The sequence below is a fragment of the Phascolarctos cinereus genome, unplaced genomic scaffold, assembly GCF_003287225.1.
Source record: "Phascolarctos cinereus isolate Bilbo 61053 unplaced genomic scaffold, phaCin_HiC Scaffold_7;HRSCAF=346, whole genome shotgun sequence".
Classification (NCBI taxonomy): Eukaryota; Metazoa; Chordata; class Mammalia; order Diprotodontia; family Phascolarctidae; genus Phascolarctos; species Phascolarctos cinereus.
The window spans coordinates 170,190,887-170,205,201 of record NW_027556180.1 but is presented as its reverse complement, the minus strand read 5'-3'; the positions used below and the strand labels follow the sequence as shown (position 1 = coordinate 170,205,201).

Genomic DNA, 14,315 nt, shown 5'->3' with positions numbered 1-14,315 from the left:
TCAAGGATGAGGAAATGGATACCAGAGAAGTTAAGTAATCTGCCCCAAATCATACAGATGGTAAATATTAGAGCCAGGATTTGAACCCAGGTTCTTTCAATCCAGAGCCCTTTTCAATGAACTACACAGTGTCTCCACTACATTGGTTTTCTAGAGAAGACATCCCCAGTTACCCCTGCTGTTTCAACTTCCTACCTGTAGGGATACAGGATTTGCTGTCATCTCCCAGGGTGTAGCCACTGGCACAGCTGCACACTACGGTGCTCTTTTCTTCTTTGCAGAAATGGTCACATTCTCCATTATCCAAGCTGCAGAGTGTTAGTTTTGCTGCCCAAGAGAGAAGCATGTCAGACTTGGTGGAAGTGTCAGTGTGGCCCAAATTCAGGTTACTTCAGTGTTTTGGGGGAGCCATCAACTTTTCCAGAAGGGGGAGCAAGAGCACCTGGTTGCCATGTTGTGCTCCCATATCCCCCAATTCTGAAAAGTCTACGGTCTCTGAAGTTTTAAGTAGCCAAGGATTCCTCCCTCTCCCCCTGCCCCCATCATCATCATCATCATTAACAGCATTCTGGTGTGCTGGGTGGAAGGCCTATAGGATTGTAAATTTAGAACTGAAAGAGATCTGGGAGATCAGCTGGATCAACCTTCATTTTACAGATGGAGAAACTGAGACTCAGACATAGCAAGTGACTTGCCCAAAGCTGCATATCTGGTAAGTAGCAGAAACCAGACATGACCCTCTTGTGGTCCTCTGACTCCATCTAATGTCCTTTCCGGTGCCCCATGCTAATTCCATCCCAACTTTACTCAGTGACCTATAATAATTTTGTGCTTTTTTGTGCCTTTTGATATTTTGTTTTGTTTTGCTTGCATGTATGCTTTGAGGACTTAAACCTAACACTGGAGACAGTCTGTCTATTAACCAGGAAAGAAGGGGGTTGTGTTACTGGGGCAATATTTGGTTATATTACACTGACCCACAAAAGTTAGAGTGAATACAATATATTTATGGAACCCCTAAACTTACCTTGTAGATATTTTACATGAGCTTGTTTGTGTGCATATTATTTCCCCCATAGAATGTAAGCTCCTTGAGGGTAGGGACTATTTAATTTTTAACTTGGAATATAACCAGTGCCCAGCAGAGTGCCTGGCATCTAGTGGGTACTTAATAAATGATTGTTGATGATAATTCTGTGGCCTGAATGTCCTTCCATAGTTAGACTGTCTCCAAAGGACAATAAGTGGTTTATACACTTCCCAAGATGTACTCAAAGCATATAAAAACATGTCCCAAATTCCTTATTTTGTTAATGAGGGACATTCCAGATTTCCTTAAAAGTACAGTTATCCTTTCCACCTTGTGGGCATTAAAGGTGCAGCGTCCTCTCAGTCTGGAAAATCCACATAAAATTTTTTGGTCCTCCCTTCATACCAAAGAAGAAGTCTTATGGTATAGTATTAAGTCTTATGGTATTAAAAGATAAAATACATTGATATTAGACAATACTATATATATATATATATTATGCATTTGTGAGTTTCTAAACTTTTTCTGTGTCATTTGTTGGCCTTCATGTGTCATCTGTGGCTTCTGCAAAACCCTCCCCAAATTTCCATTTAATTTCTTATGGTGACCCTTGATATATCGAAACTATGATGGGGAAAGTTGCATGTGGAAGGGATAACTGTAATCTCTTTTTGTTCTTTAGCAATAGAAATAAACAGTAACATACATTTTGGATGAAGAGTTTTTGGTTTACTGATACATTACCCTCTCCTCCGAGGTCCCGCCTCCTCTCCCTTCTTTTCCCTTCTCTCTGTTACTCTTCCTCCCCTCCCCACTCCAATAGTCCATTGGTACAGATAAAAGAGTTCAGTGCAATTTGCAAATCTCTAAGGCATAGCATTTAAGTGTGTTAATCTGTTCTTCTTCATCCCTCTTCTCCATTACTTGTCCTTTTAATAATACCGGTCTTTAAGGCACTATGATAAATAGGACTTACAAAATTCACAGTTTTTGCCTTCATATCCTTCCATACATATGCAGGTGTATTCACCAAGGCCATCTTTACAGTTCCCTTGATTCTGACAAGGCTTACTTTCACACTGGTCACCATCTGCAAAGAAAAGCCTTGGAAACCAAAGTTTGCAAAGGTTTTCCATCACCCCTAATGGAAACTCCTTGGCTTTGCTGACAACATCACTTTCAGACAATCCCGATGACCTTGCCAACTGTTTTCAACAGAACACCATCAACTAATTCTACCTTGTCCTTACCTTGTCACATCAATATGTTCCCTCTGTGTTTGTTTTTCCATGGTATCCCACATTTGGATGTGGGATTGGTGTATAGACTATGATTGGGATACCTGACTTGAACTGGGCTCTTTTCTTTTTTTTCTTTTTTAATTTTTTTTCTTTTTTTCTTTTCTTTTGAACTGGGCTCTTTTCAAAGGAAGGTTTTGGTGTGGAAAGGCAAAGCTATTTAGAGGTGGGAAAACAATGTGATTTGGTGAAAGGGAAGTCAAAAAACATTTATTAAGCATCTACTATGTGCCAGGGACTGTGCTAAGTGCTTTATCTCATTTGATCCTTACAACAACCCTGGGAGGTAGGTGGAATTATTACCTGAATTTTATAGTTGAGGAAAGGGAGGCAGACAGGCATTAAGTGACTTATCCAGGGTCACACAGCTAATGAGTGTCTGAGATGGGATTTTAATTCAAATCTTCCTGATTCCAGGCCCAGCATTCTATCCACTACCTCACTTAGGCATAAAGGAGTATAGACATCCTTGCGTTTTGGTAGTCGGGTCTTTAGGATTCCTTTGCAAATGACACTCTACTTTCCAAATAGTCATAAATTGTAAGAGCTAGATGGGACCTTTGAGATCATCCAGACCAGTGCTCTCATTTTACCAGTTAAGAAACTGAGGCCCAGAGAGAAGAACTGAGTTGCCTAAGACCAAACGGTGAGTTAGTGGGACTGTTGGGTGGAATTTAGTGTAGTGACCTAGAAGGGCCTGGAATGGGCGTCAGAAGGTTTTGGTTCCAGTGCTGGCTTTGTCACTAATTTGCAGTATAATCTTAAACAAGTTACTTAAAATGTAAGTTCCTTGAGGACAGGAACTGTTTTTTTTTCTCACTTTTATATCAATAGTGCCTCAGACATAGTAGGGGCTTGATAAATTTTTGTTGATTGACTGATAGCAAGCACAGAGAGAGAGACTTTGTCCTAGGTCACCAACATGGTGGTACTGTAGAACATGCTTTCTTCCCTTTCTTCAAGATCTTTTTTTTTTTTTTTGGCTTAAGCAATGGGGTCAAGTGACTGGCTCAGGGTCACACAGCTAGTAAGTGTTATGTGTCTGAGGCCAGATTTGAACTCAGGTCCTCCTGACTTCAGGGCCTATGCTCTATCTACTGTGCCACCTAGCTGCTCCTCTTAAAGATCTTATGCTACACACACACACACACACACACACACACACACACACACACACACACACTTAAAACTACACTAAGACTTTTGGGACACCCTATATATACACACATTATGTTAGATACTTGAAATAAAATTCTGAAAAAAAAAATAGTCAACAAATTTTTTTTTACTTGCAGTACAAAGGAGATCCACAAAGAAAAATATCTCTGAGTACAAACTCAACGTGATTTTTTAACAGAGCTTCTTTTATACAGGGAAAAAATGTAAAGGAAATGCTTATCTACTTGGCTATACTAATAAGGTATTTTGTGAAAACTATTTTATTAACAGAACCCAGGAATATATGGGAGTGAAAATATTCTCATTGTTAAGAAACAAAAAATTCATAGGTGTAAAAATATTCTTTTCATTAAAAAGCTTCTGCTTTGAGGAGACCTAGGTGATAAATGGTTCAGATAATTAAAGGAGGATACTGGTAATGTCTAGTATAGTCAGTTAAAGCAAGAGAAAGACATATAATGTTCCAAAAATCTTGGTGCAGTCTTAAGTTTTAATAGTTTAATTTAATTTAATAATCAATTATTTAAAATATATAATATTTAATAATTTAATTTAATAGCTTAAATAACTAAAAACTGAATTAAGACTTTTGGGATGGTCTGTATGGTACAGGTGATTAACTATAGTTAAGAAATATCTGCTTGATAGGATACTGAGCAGAGGGCATTCTTCACAGATAAACATTGTTTTTCTTTTCCATCAAACTAAGGCTGAGCAGTAATTGCTTAAAAACAAGATGGAGTTGCTTTGGTTTGAAGTCAAACTCCATTCCTAAGTACATCCATATATATTTTCGTCTATTTCACACATGAGGATAAGATATAAAATGTAACTCACCTTTGTATTTATTCCAAAATTCTATCTAAGAAGGAAAAATAGATTTAAACAGTTTGATTAGAAAAGCACAGACTATCATACATTTTTGTACAATTAAGGAAAGAGAATCTATTTGGAGGACCAGGACATGCTGAAAGCAGTACTTTCTTTCCTGTGCTTCCTCAAGTTGACTTTCCCAAATGACACTAAGTGAATGGAAAATGAAAAATCATTGCTACTTCTATGATGCAGAGATAGTGTCACAATCATTGGCATAATGATTAGAAGTTGAAAATTGAAAAGTTATAAGAAAGTGTATTATAACCTCTCTGAGAGCAGAGATTATGTCTTACCTGTTTCTTATCTTATCTAGCACCCAACCAATGTATTGAATATAGTTGGCACTCAATACATGTTTGCTGGGTTTTTTGTTTGTTTGTTTGTTTTTGCTTTTTGGTGAGGCAATTGGGGTTAAGTGACTTGCCCAGGGTCACACAGCTAGTTAAGTGTCAAGTGTCTGAGGTCAGATTTGAACTCAGGTCCTCCTGACTAAACGGCTGGAGCTCTATGCACTGCGCCACCTAGCTGCTCCAACTCAATACATGTTTGACGAATATTAAATGAACCTATATCTCAATTATATTACCCTGTTGATCAATAACAAGAAAAATAATGCAATTGTAAATATGTAGTATTTCTGCTACATCTTATGGTGTAATCCAGTCCCTTCATTTTACAGATGAGAAAACTGAGACCCAGAGACAGGTGATTTGTCCAAGGTCACACAGCTGGTAAGGGACAGAGCTGGGGCTAAGAATCAGGTGGTCTCCAGTTGCCAAAGCTGCCGTTCTTTCCACCATTACTACTGATATTGAGTAAAACAGCTAGGTGACGCAGTGGATAGAGTGTCAGGCCTGAAGCTAGGAAGATTCACCTTTCTGAGTTCAAATCCATCCTCAGACACTTACTAGCTGGGTGACCCTGGGCAAGTCATTTAACCCTGTTGGCCTCAGTTTCCTCATCTGTAAAATTAGCAGGAGAAGGAAACGGCAAACCACTCCAGTATCTTTGCTAAGAAAACCCCAAATGGGGTCATGACGTGTTGGACAAGACTGTAAATGACTCAACAACAACAACAAAAATCAGATGAGTGTGAGGAGGAAGCCAAACACAAATTTAGTGCACTGAAAATCTCTAAGATGGAGCATGAAATGAGTTAATCGTTTAATTAATTTAGTTAAACTCGTTAATCTTTACCGTTTTTTCTTGGTCTTCAAAGACTTCTCTGGCTTCTTCAAAAGAACAAGTTTCTTCAAGACATTCTCTCTCAAGATTTCCTTTCTTTACCTCTTCAAATATTGTGTTAGCCCTCCGGGTCCTCTTCAGGACACTGCTGGCCTTTTCTTGATTTAGGAAAACTATAAGATAATTAGCAATATACAGTTAGTTGTAGGAGATCCATTTAGTCCAAATCTCCTCCTCCTGCATCTTCAATGGCATGCTGTCCAAAGCCACAGAGACATGGCACCCTTCCTTCCCCTTTGAAAAGGTGGTAGAGGGTTAAGGTTAAGGTCGTGGAGGGCATCCACTTAGGAATGTCCTGAAGATAATTCAAACTATGGACCTGGAGGTGAAATGGGAAGGCAGAGAGGAAGTCAGATTTAGGCTAAAAATCCCTATTCAGGAATGATCCTAGTACAGGAAAAATATGAAGCCATGAAACTGATGAGTTTCATCTCATGACTTTTCTCCAAACAGCCCGGTCTCAGACTCTTGGGTTGGAGAACTGAGCTGAGCTCAGGCAGTTAGTAAGCATTTATTAAGTACCTACTCTGTGTCAGGCACAGTGCCAAGTGATGGGGTAAATAATAATAGCTAGCATTTATGTGGTTCCTACTGTGTCCCAGGCACTATGCTAAGCCCTTCAAAATATTATCTCATTTGAACCTCATAACAATCCTGTGAGGTATGTGCTATTATTATCACCATTTAACAGTTGAGGAAACTGAGGCAAATAGAGGTTAAATGACTTGCCCAGAGTCACGCAACTAGTAAGTGTCTGAGGCTGGATTTGAACTCCGGTCTTCCTGACTCAAGGTCCATTGCTTTATTCATTGAGCCAACTTGCTGCCTCATAATGGCTAATATAGTCAACATAAAATGGACCCTGCTCTGAAACTGACTTATCTAAAGATCTGAGTTGTGTACAACAGTTTTCATTTGAGGTAATTTCTCAAGACCAAATCAAATTAAAATATTAATCCTTTGCTCTGACCCAGGGGTTAATGGTGGGTGATGTGATCTTGACATGGCCAGGTGTCCTTCCTTTCTTGAAATTCTTTACTCCTTTGGCTTCCCTGTCATGACACTTCAATTCACTTACTCTTTCTGGGCCTCAGTTTCCTCATCTATAAAACGAGGAAATTCAATGATATCATTGTTAAGTTTCCTTCCTTTCTTCTGGGCCTCCTCTTTCTTACTTCCCTGGTTGTTCCTTTTCTGGTTCAGTTCACTATTTCCTAAATGTGGCTATTCCCTAGGTTTATCCTTGGGCTTCTGGCCTTCTTTCTCTGCTCTATCTCCTTTAGAAAGCTCATCCAGTTTTATGGCTTCTTGTATTGTGTCTATGGGGTTGATCCCTAACCAGGGATGTTTAGCCTGAATATGACTTCCCATGTGCCTTCTCACTTGACCTTCAGTTCCATATCCTGAATTACCTTCAGGACATCTCTACTTGAACTTCCTCCACAACCTTAAAACTATTCAAGTTAAAAACTGAATTTATCTTCCCTTCTGAATTGACTGCTACATTTTGGTCAATTATCATTCTTCAAGACCCTGAGTTTCAAAAATATGGCTTTGTATGTATATATACATATACCTATATGTGTATAATATATATGTGCATGTATATATGTATATGTATACACACATTTGTATGTATATACACACACATATATGTATGTATACTCACGTACATATGTATACACACACACATACACACACACACACACACACACACACACACACACACACACACACACATATATATATATGCTGTGCAATAAGTAATTCTTCCTTTGTAATATCACCTAGATTAAGTCTTTCCTGTCTCTTCTCACTGTGGTTATCCTTTCCTAAATCCTTACCAGCTCATGCTTGAATTATCCATAGATTATTGTATTTTGTTACATAAATCATTTCATTTTGTTTATTATTCCACAAATTATTTTCTTTATTTTGTTTGCTGTCTCTATAAATCATTTTATTTTCATTTTGCTTGTTTAATAAATTATTTTATTTATTGTGTTTGCTGCCTCTATAAATGATTTTTTTTGTTCCAGAAATTATTTGAGTTGTTTTTAAAATGATCTGTAGATAGTATTCATTTGTACATGTTAAATTCATGTTATCATGTTTTACTATTATCAAATAGATATCATTAAATTTTGGTATGAATCATTATACAATAATAATACCTGCAATTTTGTGTATTTTAAACATTTTTAAACATATATTTCACTTTTATTCAAATAATATTTGTAATCACAGAAATTCAGTTCTTCCCTTCTCTTCTCACTGAGGTTGTCCTTTTCTAAATCATTATCACCTCATGCTACAATAACCTCCTAACTGTTCTCCCAGACTCTGGTCTTTTGTGACTCCAAATTTTCTTTTTTTACTGCCAGATTGTTGTGTCCAGACCGGTGATTTAACTGATGTAGGAGAATTCCTGGTGTGGAAACTCTCTCTACTGATGTAAGTTAGCAGCCTTCCCCTAATTTGTGCTGTTGGAGAGTTTCCAGGGACCCCAAGAGTAACTTGTAAGTAATTTGCCCATGGTTAGTATGTGTCAGTTGTAGGGCTTGAACCTAGGGGTCTTCCTGCCTTGCAGGCTTGCTTTCTAAGCTACCTTTCTAGCTTTTTAATTTTCCTAAACACCTCTTCTATCATGTCTTTTATAAAAAACCTACACAACCTGTTTTATTTGTCTATGTAGGATCAAGTCAATATGCACAATTTAGAATTCAAGGTTCTGCACGGGTCAGTCACAGTTTACCTTCCCAGTGTTACCTGCTGTCCATCTCTAATGTGTGTTGTCTGTCCCAGTGAGGCTGGCCTCCATGCCATTGGCTACACTAGCCATGCTCATTTCCAACTATGCTATTGCACATGTCGTCAAATCTACCTTGGAAACTCTCTTCTCTCCCTCCACTTATAATATCTCCCATTGATACAGAACTTTTTAGTCAGCAAATCACTTTCCTCACAATGACCTTGTGGTGTATGTAGCAGAAGGATCATTAACCGTATTTTCCATATGAGGAGACTGAAGAAAAGTGATGAAGGAAAGAGAAGCAAAGTGATTTATTCGAGGTTATATGGCTAGGCAATAGCAAAGTTGGAACAGAAATATAGACATACTGTTATTTACCAAAGACTGTCTTTTACCATCCTCTCCAGGTGGTGGGGAGTTAAACCTTCCTTTGTAACAAATAAGCACAATTAAACAAAATAAATTCTACCTGCAAAAATTCATGCCTCTAAAACAATTTGGAACTATGGTCCAAAAGTCACTAAACTGTACATACCCTTCAACTCAGCAATACCACAAAAAAAGAGAAAAAAGGACTTGTGTACAAAAATACTTCTTGTAGCTCTTTTTAGAGCAACAAAAAAATCCCTGTAAACTAAGGGAAGGGGTTCCTGTCATTGGGGAGTGGCTGAAGAAATTATTGCGTATGAATATAATAGAATACTATTGTGCCATAAGAAATGATAAAAGGAAAAGAGGAAGGGAGAAACCTAGGAGGACAGGTATAAACTTAAGCAGAATGAAGTGAGCAGAACCGGAACAATTTTACTATAACAATAGCATTGTAAAAATGGCATATTTTGAAAGACTTAAGAAATCAATCACCCAGTAACCTGCCAGGATTTTAGAGGACCAATGATGCACAATGCTACCCACCTCCTAACAGAGAGGTGATGGACTCAATGTACAGAAAATTGTCGTTCAGTTATTTTAGTTGTATCCAACTCTTCGTGACCCCATTTGGGGTTTTATTGGCAAAGATACTAGAATGGTTTGCCATTTCCTTCTCTAGCTCATTTTACAGTTGAGGAAACAGTGGCAAACAGGATTAGGTGACTTGTCTAGGGCCACACAGGTAGTGTATCTGAGATCACATTTGAACTCAGATCTTCCTGAGTCTAGACCAAGCACTGTATTGATTGCACCACCTAGCTGCCCTAGTGTGTAGAACGAAACATACATTTTTGGACATGGCCAATGTCTGGAATTTATTTCACTTGACTATGCATGTTATAAGAAATTTCTTATAAGAAGGTAGTGAGGGGGTGCTTGTGTTTGGGTGCTTGTGCTTGTACTTGGACCCCAATTTCTCCCTAGCCTCAGAAACACTGTCCCTGACAGTTTCTCCCCAGCCCAAGGACACTGTGCCTAGCAATTACTCATGAGTGGGCCCCAGCAAGACCCTTATCTCTCTCTCTCTCTGGTGCAGTTACAAACAGCACCTGAAGGAATTATTAGTTTGAACTGGCTTTGCACTGGGTCATAAAGATATTCTTACCCACTTACCCTATCTATTCTACCACCCTACCTCATTATCTTCATCCTGGACTCCTCATTATCTGTATTCTAGAGCTAAGACATATGTATACTCCCTACATCTATCTTGTCAAACAAGACATTGACTGGTGGCAGACTGTTACCCCTGACTTCCAGTTAACTTAGTGATATAGCAGGCCTAAAACCACACCTCCACATGGTCCCCCCTTGTGGGCTTTTCCTAGTGAACTCTGGGTAAAAGTGCATGTTCCTTTAAGAACTGGCCAATCCTTAACCACTCCCTCATCTGCCCTGAATCACCTAGTTAGCATATTTGGCACATGTTTTATTGTATTTTATCCTACATAAACTTTAGCTGTACCCCCCTAAGGTCGCAGGGTTCCTTAAGAATCCTTGCCTGCTGAAAAGTGTAACAATAAACTTTTTGCCAACTTGACTTAAAAGAATGCTTGAGTCTGTGAATTCATTCCAGATGACCTTGTCCTGTACTCCAGTCTTTGAGGGGTATCAGCCTCTCAGACCACAACAGTAGGAGGGAGAGAAAACAAATGTATGTTAATTTTTAAAAGTGTAATTAAAAAACTTATGCCTCGTTCCATCCCTGTAGTTTATGACTTCTTTCCCAAGAGGCAGGGGATATGCTTCACCATTAGTTTTCTCAAGTCAGGCTTGGCTACTGCACTGTTTCAAGTTCTGATGTCTTTCAATATCATTTTCCTTTACATTATTGTGGTAATTGTATAGTTTGTTTTCCTGGTTCTGCTTACCTTACGAGTTCATGCAAGTCTTTCCCCAAGTTTCTCTAAATTCTCTATGTTCGTCATTTCTAATGACACAACAATATTTTAAAAATTCACTTATTACAATTTGTCCAGCCATTTATAATCAATGGGCGCTCACTTGGTTTCTGGTTCTTTATTGTTACCAAAATTGTTGCTATAGATATTTGGTGTGTATGGAATCTTCTTTCTGTGTTTGACCTCTTTGAATCACAGGCCCAGCTATGGTATCACTGGGCTAACTTAATGAGTTTTCTTTGGTTTAATTCAAAATGGTGAAACCCAGATCATCTGGCTCCACCCTTAGTGCTGTTTTCCCACTTCTCATCTGTCTCTATCCCGGACATATCTTTCAAGATCAACCCCATTCTATTTTCTCCACAAAGCCTCTCTGATCACTTTAACTCCATTTTTTTCCATGCTGTTTTTTCCTCTTCTAAATTTGTATGACACAATAAATATGTGTTGAATGGAATTGAATTGTCAGGCAGGAGAAGATGTCCACGATTGTCATTGTCATGCAGGTGGTGATGCTATATAAACTGGGAAGCAGAGTTGTCCCCAGACAGATACAGGTTGGGGGCTGCTAGCTAGTGTAATGAATAGAATGCTGGGGCTCGAGTCAAGGAGATCTGAGTTCAAATTCAGCCTCGGACACTAGCTGTGAGATAGAGTAGCAACCTTCAAGAACATTCCTTTTCTTTTGATTCAGCTCAATTCAACTGACTTGAATTGGATTAATCTTATTTCTCGAGCACCTACTATGTGCTCAGTGCTATGCTGGCTCTGTTTAGGATTGCATATATGTGATACATTGCCTGCCCTCAAAAAAGCTTACAGTTTTAGTTGGTAGCTATGCTAGATAACATACAACAAAGTGCTCATTTGAATGTAATCAAGTGCCAAAGTACATTACAGTCAGTAAGGACTATGCATGGTGATAATAATAGCTCACCTTCCTATAGCACTTATTCACCATGTGCTTTCCTCACACCACTGTGTGAGCTAGACATTGCAAGAATTTTCCTCATTTAATAAATGAGGAAACTGAAATTAAGTGTTTTGTCCAGCTGGTCGGTGTCAGATGTGGAAGATGAACCCTAGTTGCGTGACTTTATTACCTAAGGTTATCTATATCCTAAGGTTATAGAGTTTAATGTTGAATTAGAGTTCACTTGCGTGATATTAGGCAAATTACTTAAACTTTATGGGCCTCAGTTTCCTTATCTGTAAGAAGAGAGGGCTGGACTAGATGACATTCTGAAGTCTCTTCCAGTTCTAAATAAATTGTCCCAAAAGTGGGAGTAGGATTTGATTTGGTGGAAAGGAAGGACAATTCAGGTGGCAACCTGAAATTCACATGAAAGCGTGAATGAGAATGGTATGTTTTGGGTACGACAGGAGCATTTTGGTTGGAATGAAGAGCATATATTATGAAATATAATGGAAGACAGTGTTGGATAAGGTAAAGTGAAGTCAGATTATAGAGATACTTGAATGCTAGGATAACAAATTTGGAATTTATTTATGAGGTAGTAGGGAGCCATGATAGGTTCTTGGACAGAGTAAATAGCATGAAGAAGATGGTGTTTCAGGAAGATGTATTTTGTGGTTGTGTGCAGGAAGGAATGTGAATTATTTGTTAAGTGAAAATATCTTGCCATAGGCTTTATCTACATTACCTTGATGCCCTGCATTTATTAACAGTGCATGGTTGAATTGTATAGTGGAAAGGACACTTATAGTTAGAAGAATTGGATTTATGTACCATATCTACCACTTAGCTGTGTGACACAGTATATGTCACTTAAACTCTCTGAGTCTCAGAAGTTTCCTTATTTGTGAAATGGGGCTTATTTGTGAAATGGTAGCTGTCCCACCCACTTCACAGGGTTGTTGTGAAGATCAAATGAGATGACATGTAAGTTTTTTGTGAAATGTAAAGAATTCTTTTCATTTTTTTCATTTTGTAATTATTTTGTGAAATGTAAAGAATTCTTTCCATTTTTTTCATTTTTTCTTCTCTAAAGAGTTCTTTACAACCCTTTAGTGGATTGCTGGTACCCCGGTACTATTTTATCACTCCCTATCAAACACATGGATTAATGCCCACTTTGCTAGCTCTTTGCCATGCATCAGTATTGTTACTTTTATTAGGTTCTCACCATTATATTCTACTCCCAATTTCTTATTGTTTTGGTTCCCTTTTATGGAACATTTTGTCAGTCACTTCTACTTATTCTATGCTCATCTTTGACCTTTTTCATTCATTTTGATGGAAACAAAACCAAGCTTCTTTATGTTTTCATCTCAGCCTTTCACAGTATCCCTTCCACCCTGGTTCCTTGGGTTTGTCTGGATTTTCTCCTTCCATGAGTTCTCTCCTGTCAGGTCTCCTTCCTGGGAGGTGAGCTCCCTATCAGACTCAGAGGGAGCAGCTTCTCCTATTTTAGAATCAAAGATTTACAGCTACAAGGAAACTTACAGATAAAGAAACCAAGGCACGGAGAGGCTACTTGACTTGCCAGGTAGTAAATATCAGAGCTGGGATTTGACCCCAACTCCTGACTTCAAAACTAACCACCATCCCATCTTACCATGCTGCCTTGCCTAATCCAGATCCTGATTGAGTCAGTCTTCTTCCTGCTGTCTGCCACTTCTCTAGTGGTTACTCTCCATCTGTCATTCTCCACCCCCCCTTCTGTTTCTCATCAAAATCTTGGCAGAAACAGGAAAGACTTTTTCTCAATCCCTAGTAGTCAAAACAGGGTTATTATTCACAGACGACATTCAGAAAGAGGATAAAAGAGTGATAAATTCAGAGCTGGAAGGAACTTCATCTAGTCCGAATCCCTTATTTTTACACATGAGTAAATTGAAGTCCAGAAAGAATTGCCTTGACCAAGATGAGAAAGGTAGTAAGTAGCAGAGCCAGGATTCAGATCCAGACCCAGCATATTCCTACTGTTATACCTGTAGAGAAGCAGCCAAACTACCTCAGATTAGAAAAGGGGCTAAAATGTAGGGTACAGGGCTCCAAAGCTGCCTAGATGACACCCACTCCCCCATCTGCCTCTTCTGGGGAGAGGTCTATCCTCATCTCAAGATGAAGCCACCTGGGAGCAAAAACAGAAATGCCGAAGGGCAGGGTCCTACCGGTTTCTCCAAAGTGCAGGAGTCCTGGCAGAAAGGTGCCAAGCAGTACGAGGTACAACCAGCTTGCCATGGTCTTTGGCCCGAGAAAAGAGTGGTGCTCTGATTCTGCTGCTGCTGCTGCTGCAGTACTGACTGGGGCAAGGTTCAGCTCACACTGGGCTTCCCTGGCTTGTTCTGTTGCCCTTCTACTTATCATCACAAATAGGATGAGGCTTCTGATTGGTGGATGGGGCTTCCTGGTGAGGTCAGGCAGGCAGGGCTAGATGAAAAGGGTGGAGGAAGACCACAGGCCCTTGCTGATTTCCTCATCTGTCAAATGGCAAGGAAGGAGGTTGTACCTCCTGAGATGACCTCCTAAGATCCCTTCCAGCCCTGTTATCTTACTCCTGCCTGGTCCCTGTCTACCTGACCATGATGCCAGGCACAAGGGAGAAGCCATTTCAGAACCATAGGAAAGTCAGAGG

At 39.2% G+C, this 14,315-nt stretch overlaps 1 protein-coding gene across 1 annotated transcript in view; it reads right to left on the bottom strand.

Moving 5' to 3' along the window:
* F10 (coagulation factor X) overlaps positions 1–14,070 on the bottom strand; it is a 30,753-nt gene extending 16,683 nt beyond the window's left edge. The window contains exons 1-5 of the mRNA XM_020965187.1: positions 13,852–14,070; positions 5,581–5,741; positions 4,345–4,369; positions 2,007–2,120; positions 196–327 (exon numbers count right to left, since the gene is read on the bottom strand). Of these exons, the coding sequence (XP_020820846.1) occupies positions 196–327; positions 2,007–2,120; positions 4,345–4,369; positions 5,581–5,741; positions 13,852–14,047 (628 nt within the window). The 5' untranslated portion in view covers positions 14,048–14,070. The remainder of the gene's footprint in view (positions 1–195; positions 328–2,006; positions 2,121–4,344; positions 4,370–5,580; positions 5,742–13,851) is intronic.
* Positions 14,071–14,315: the final 245 nt, after the last annotated feature.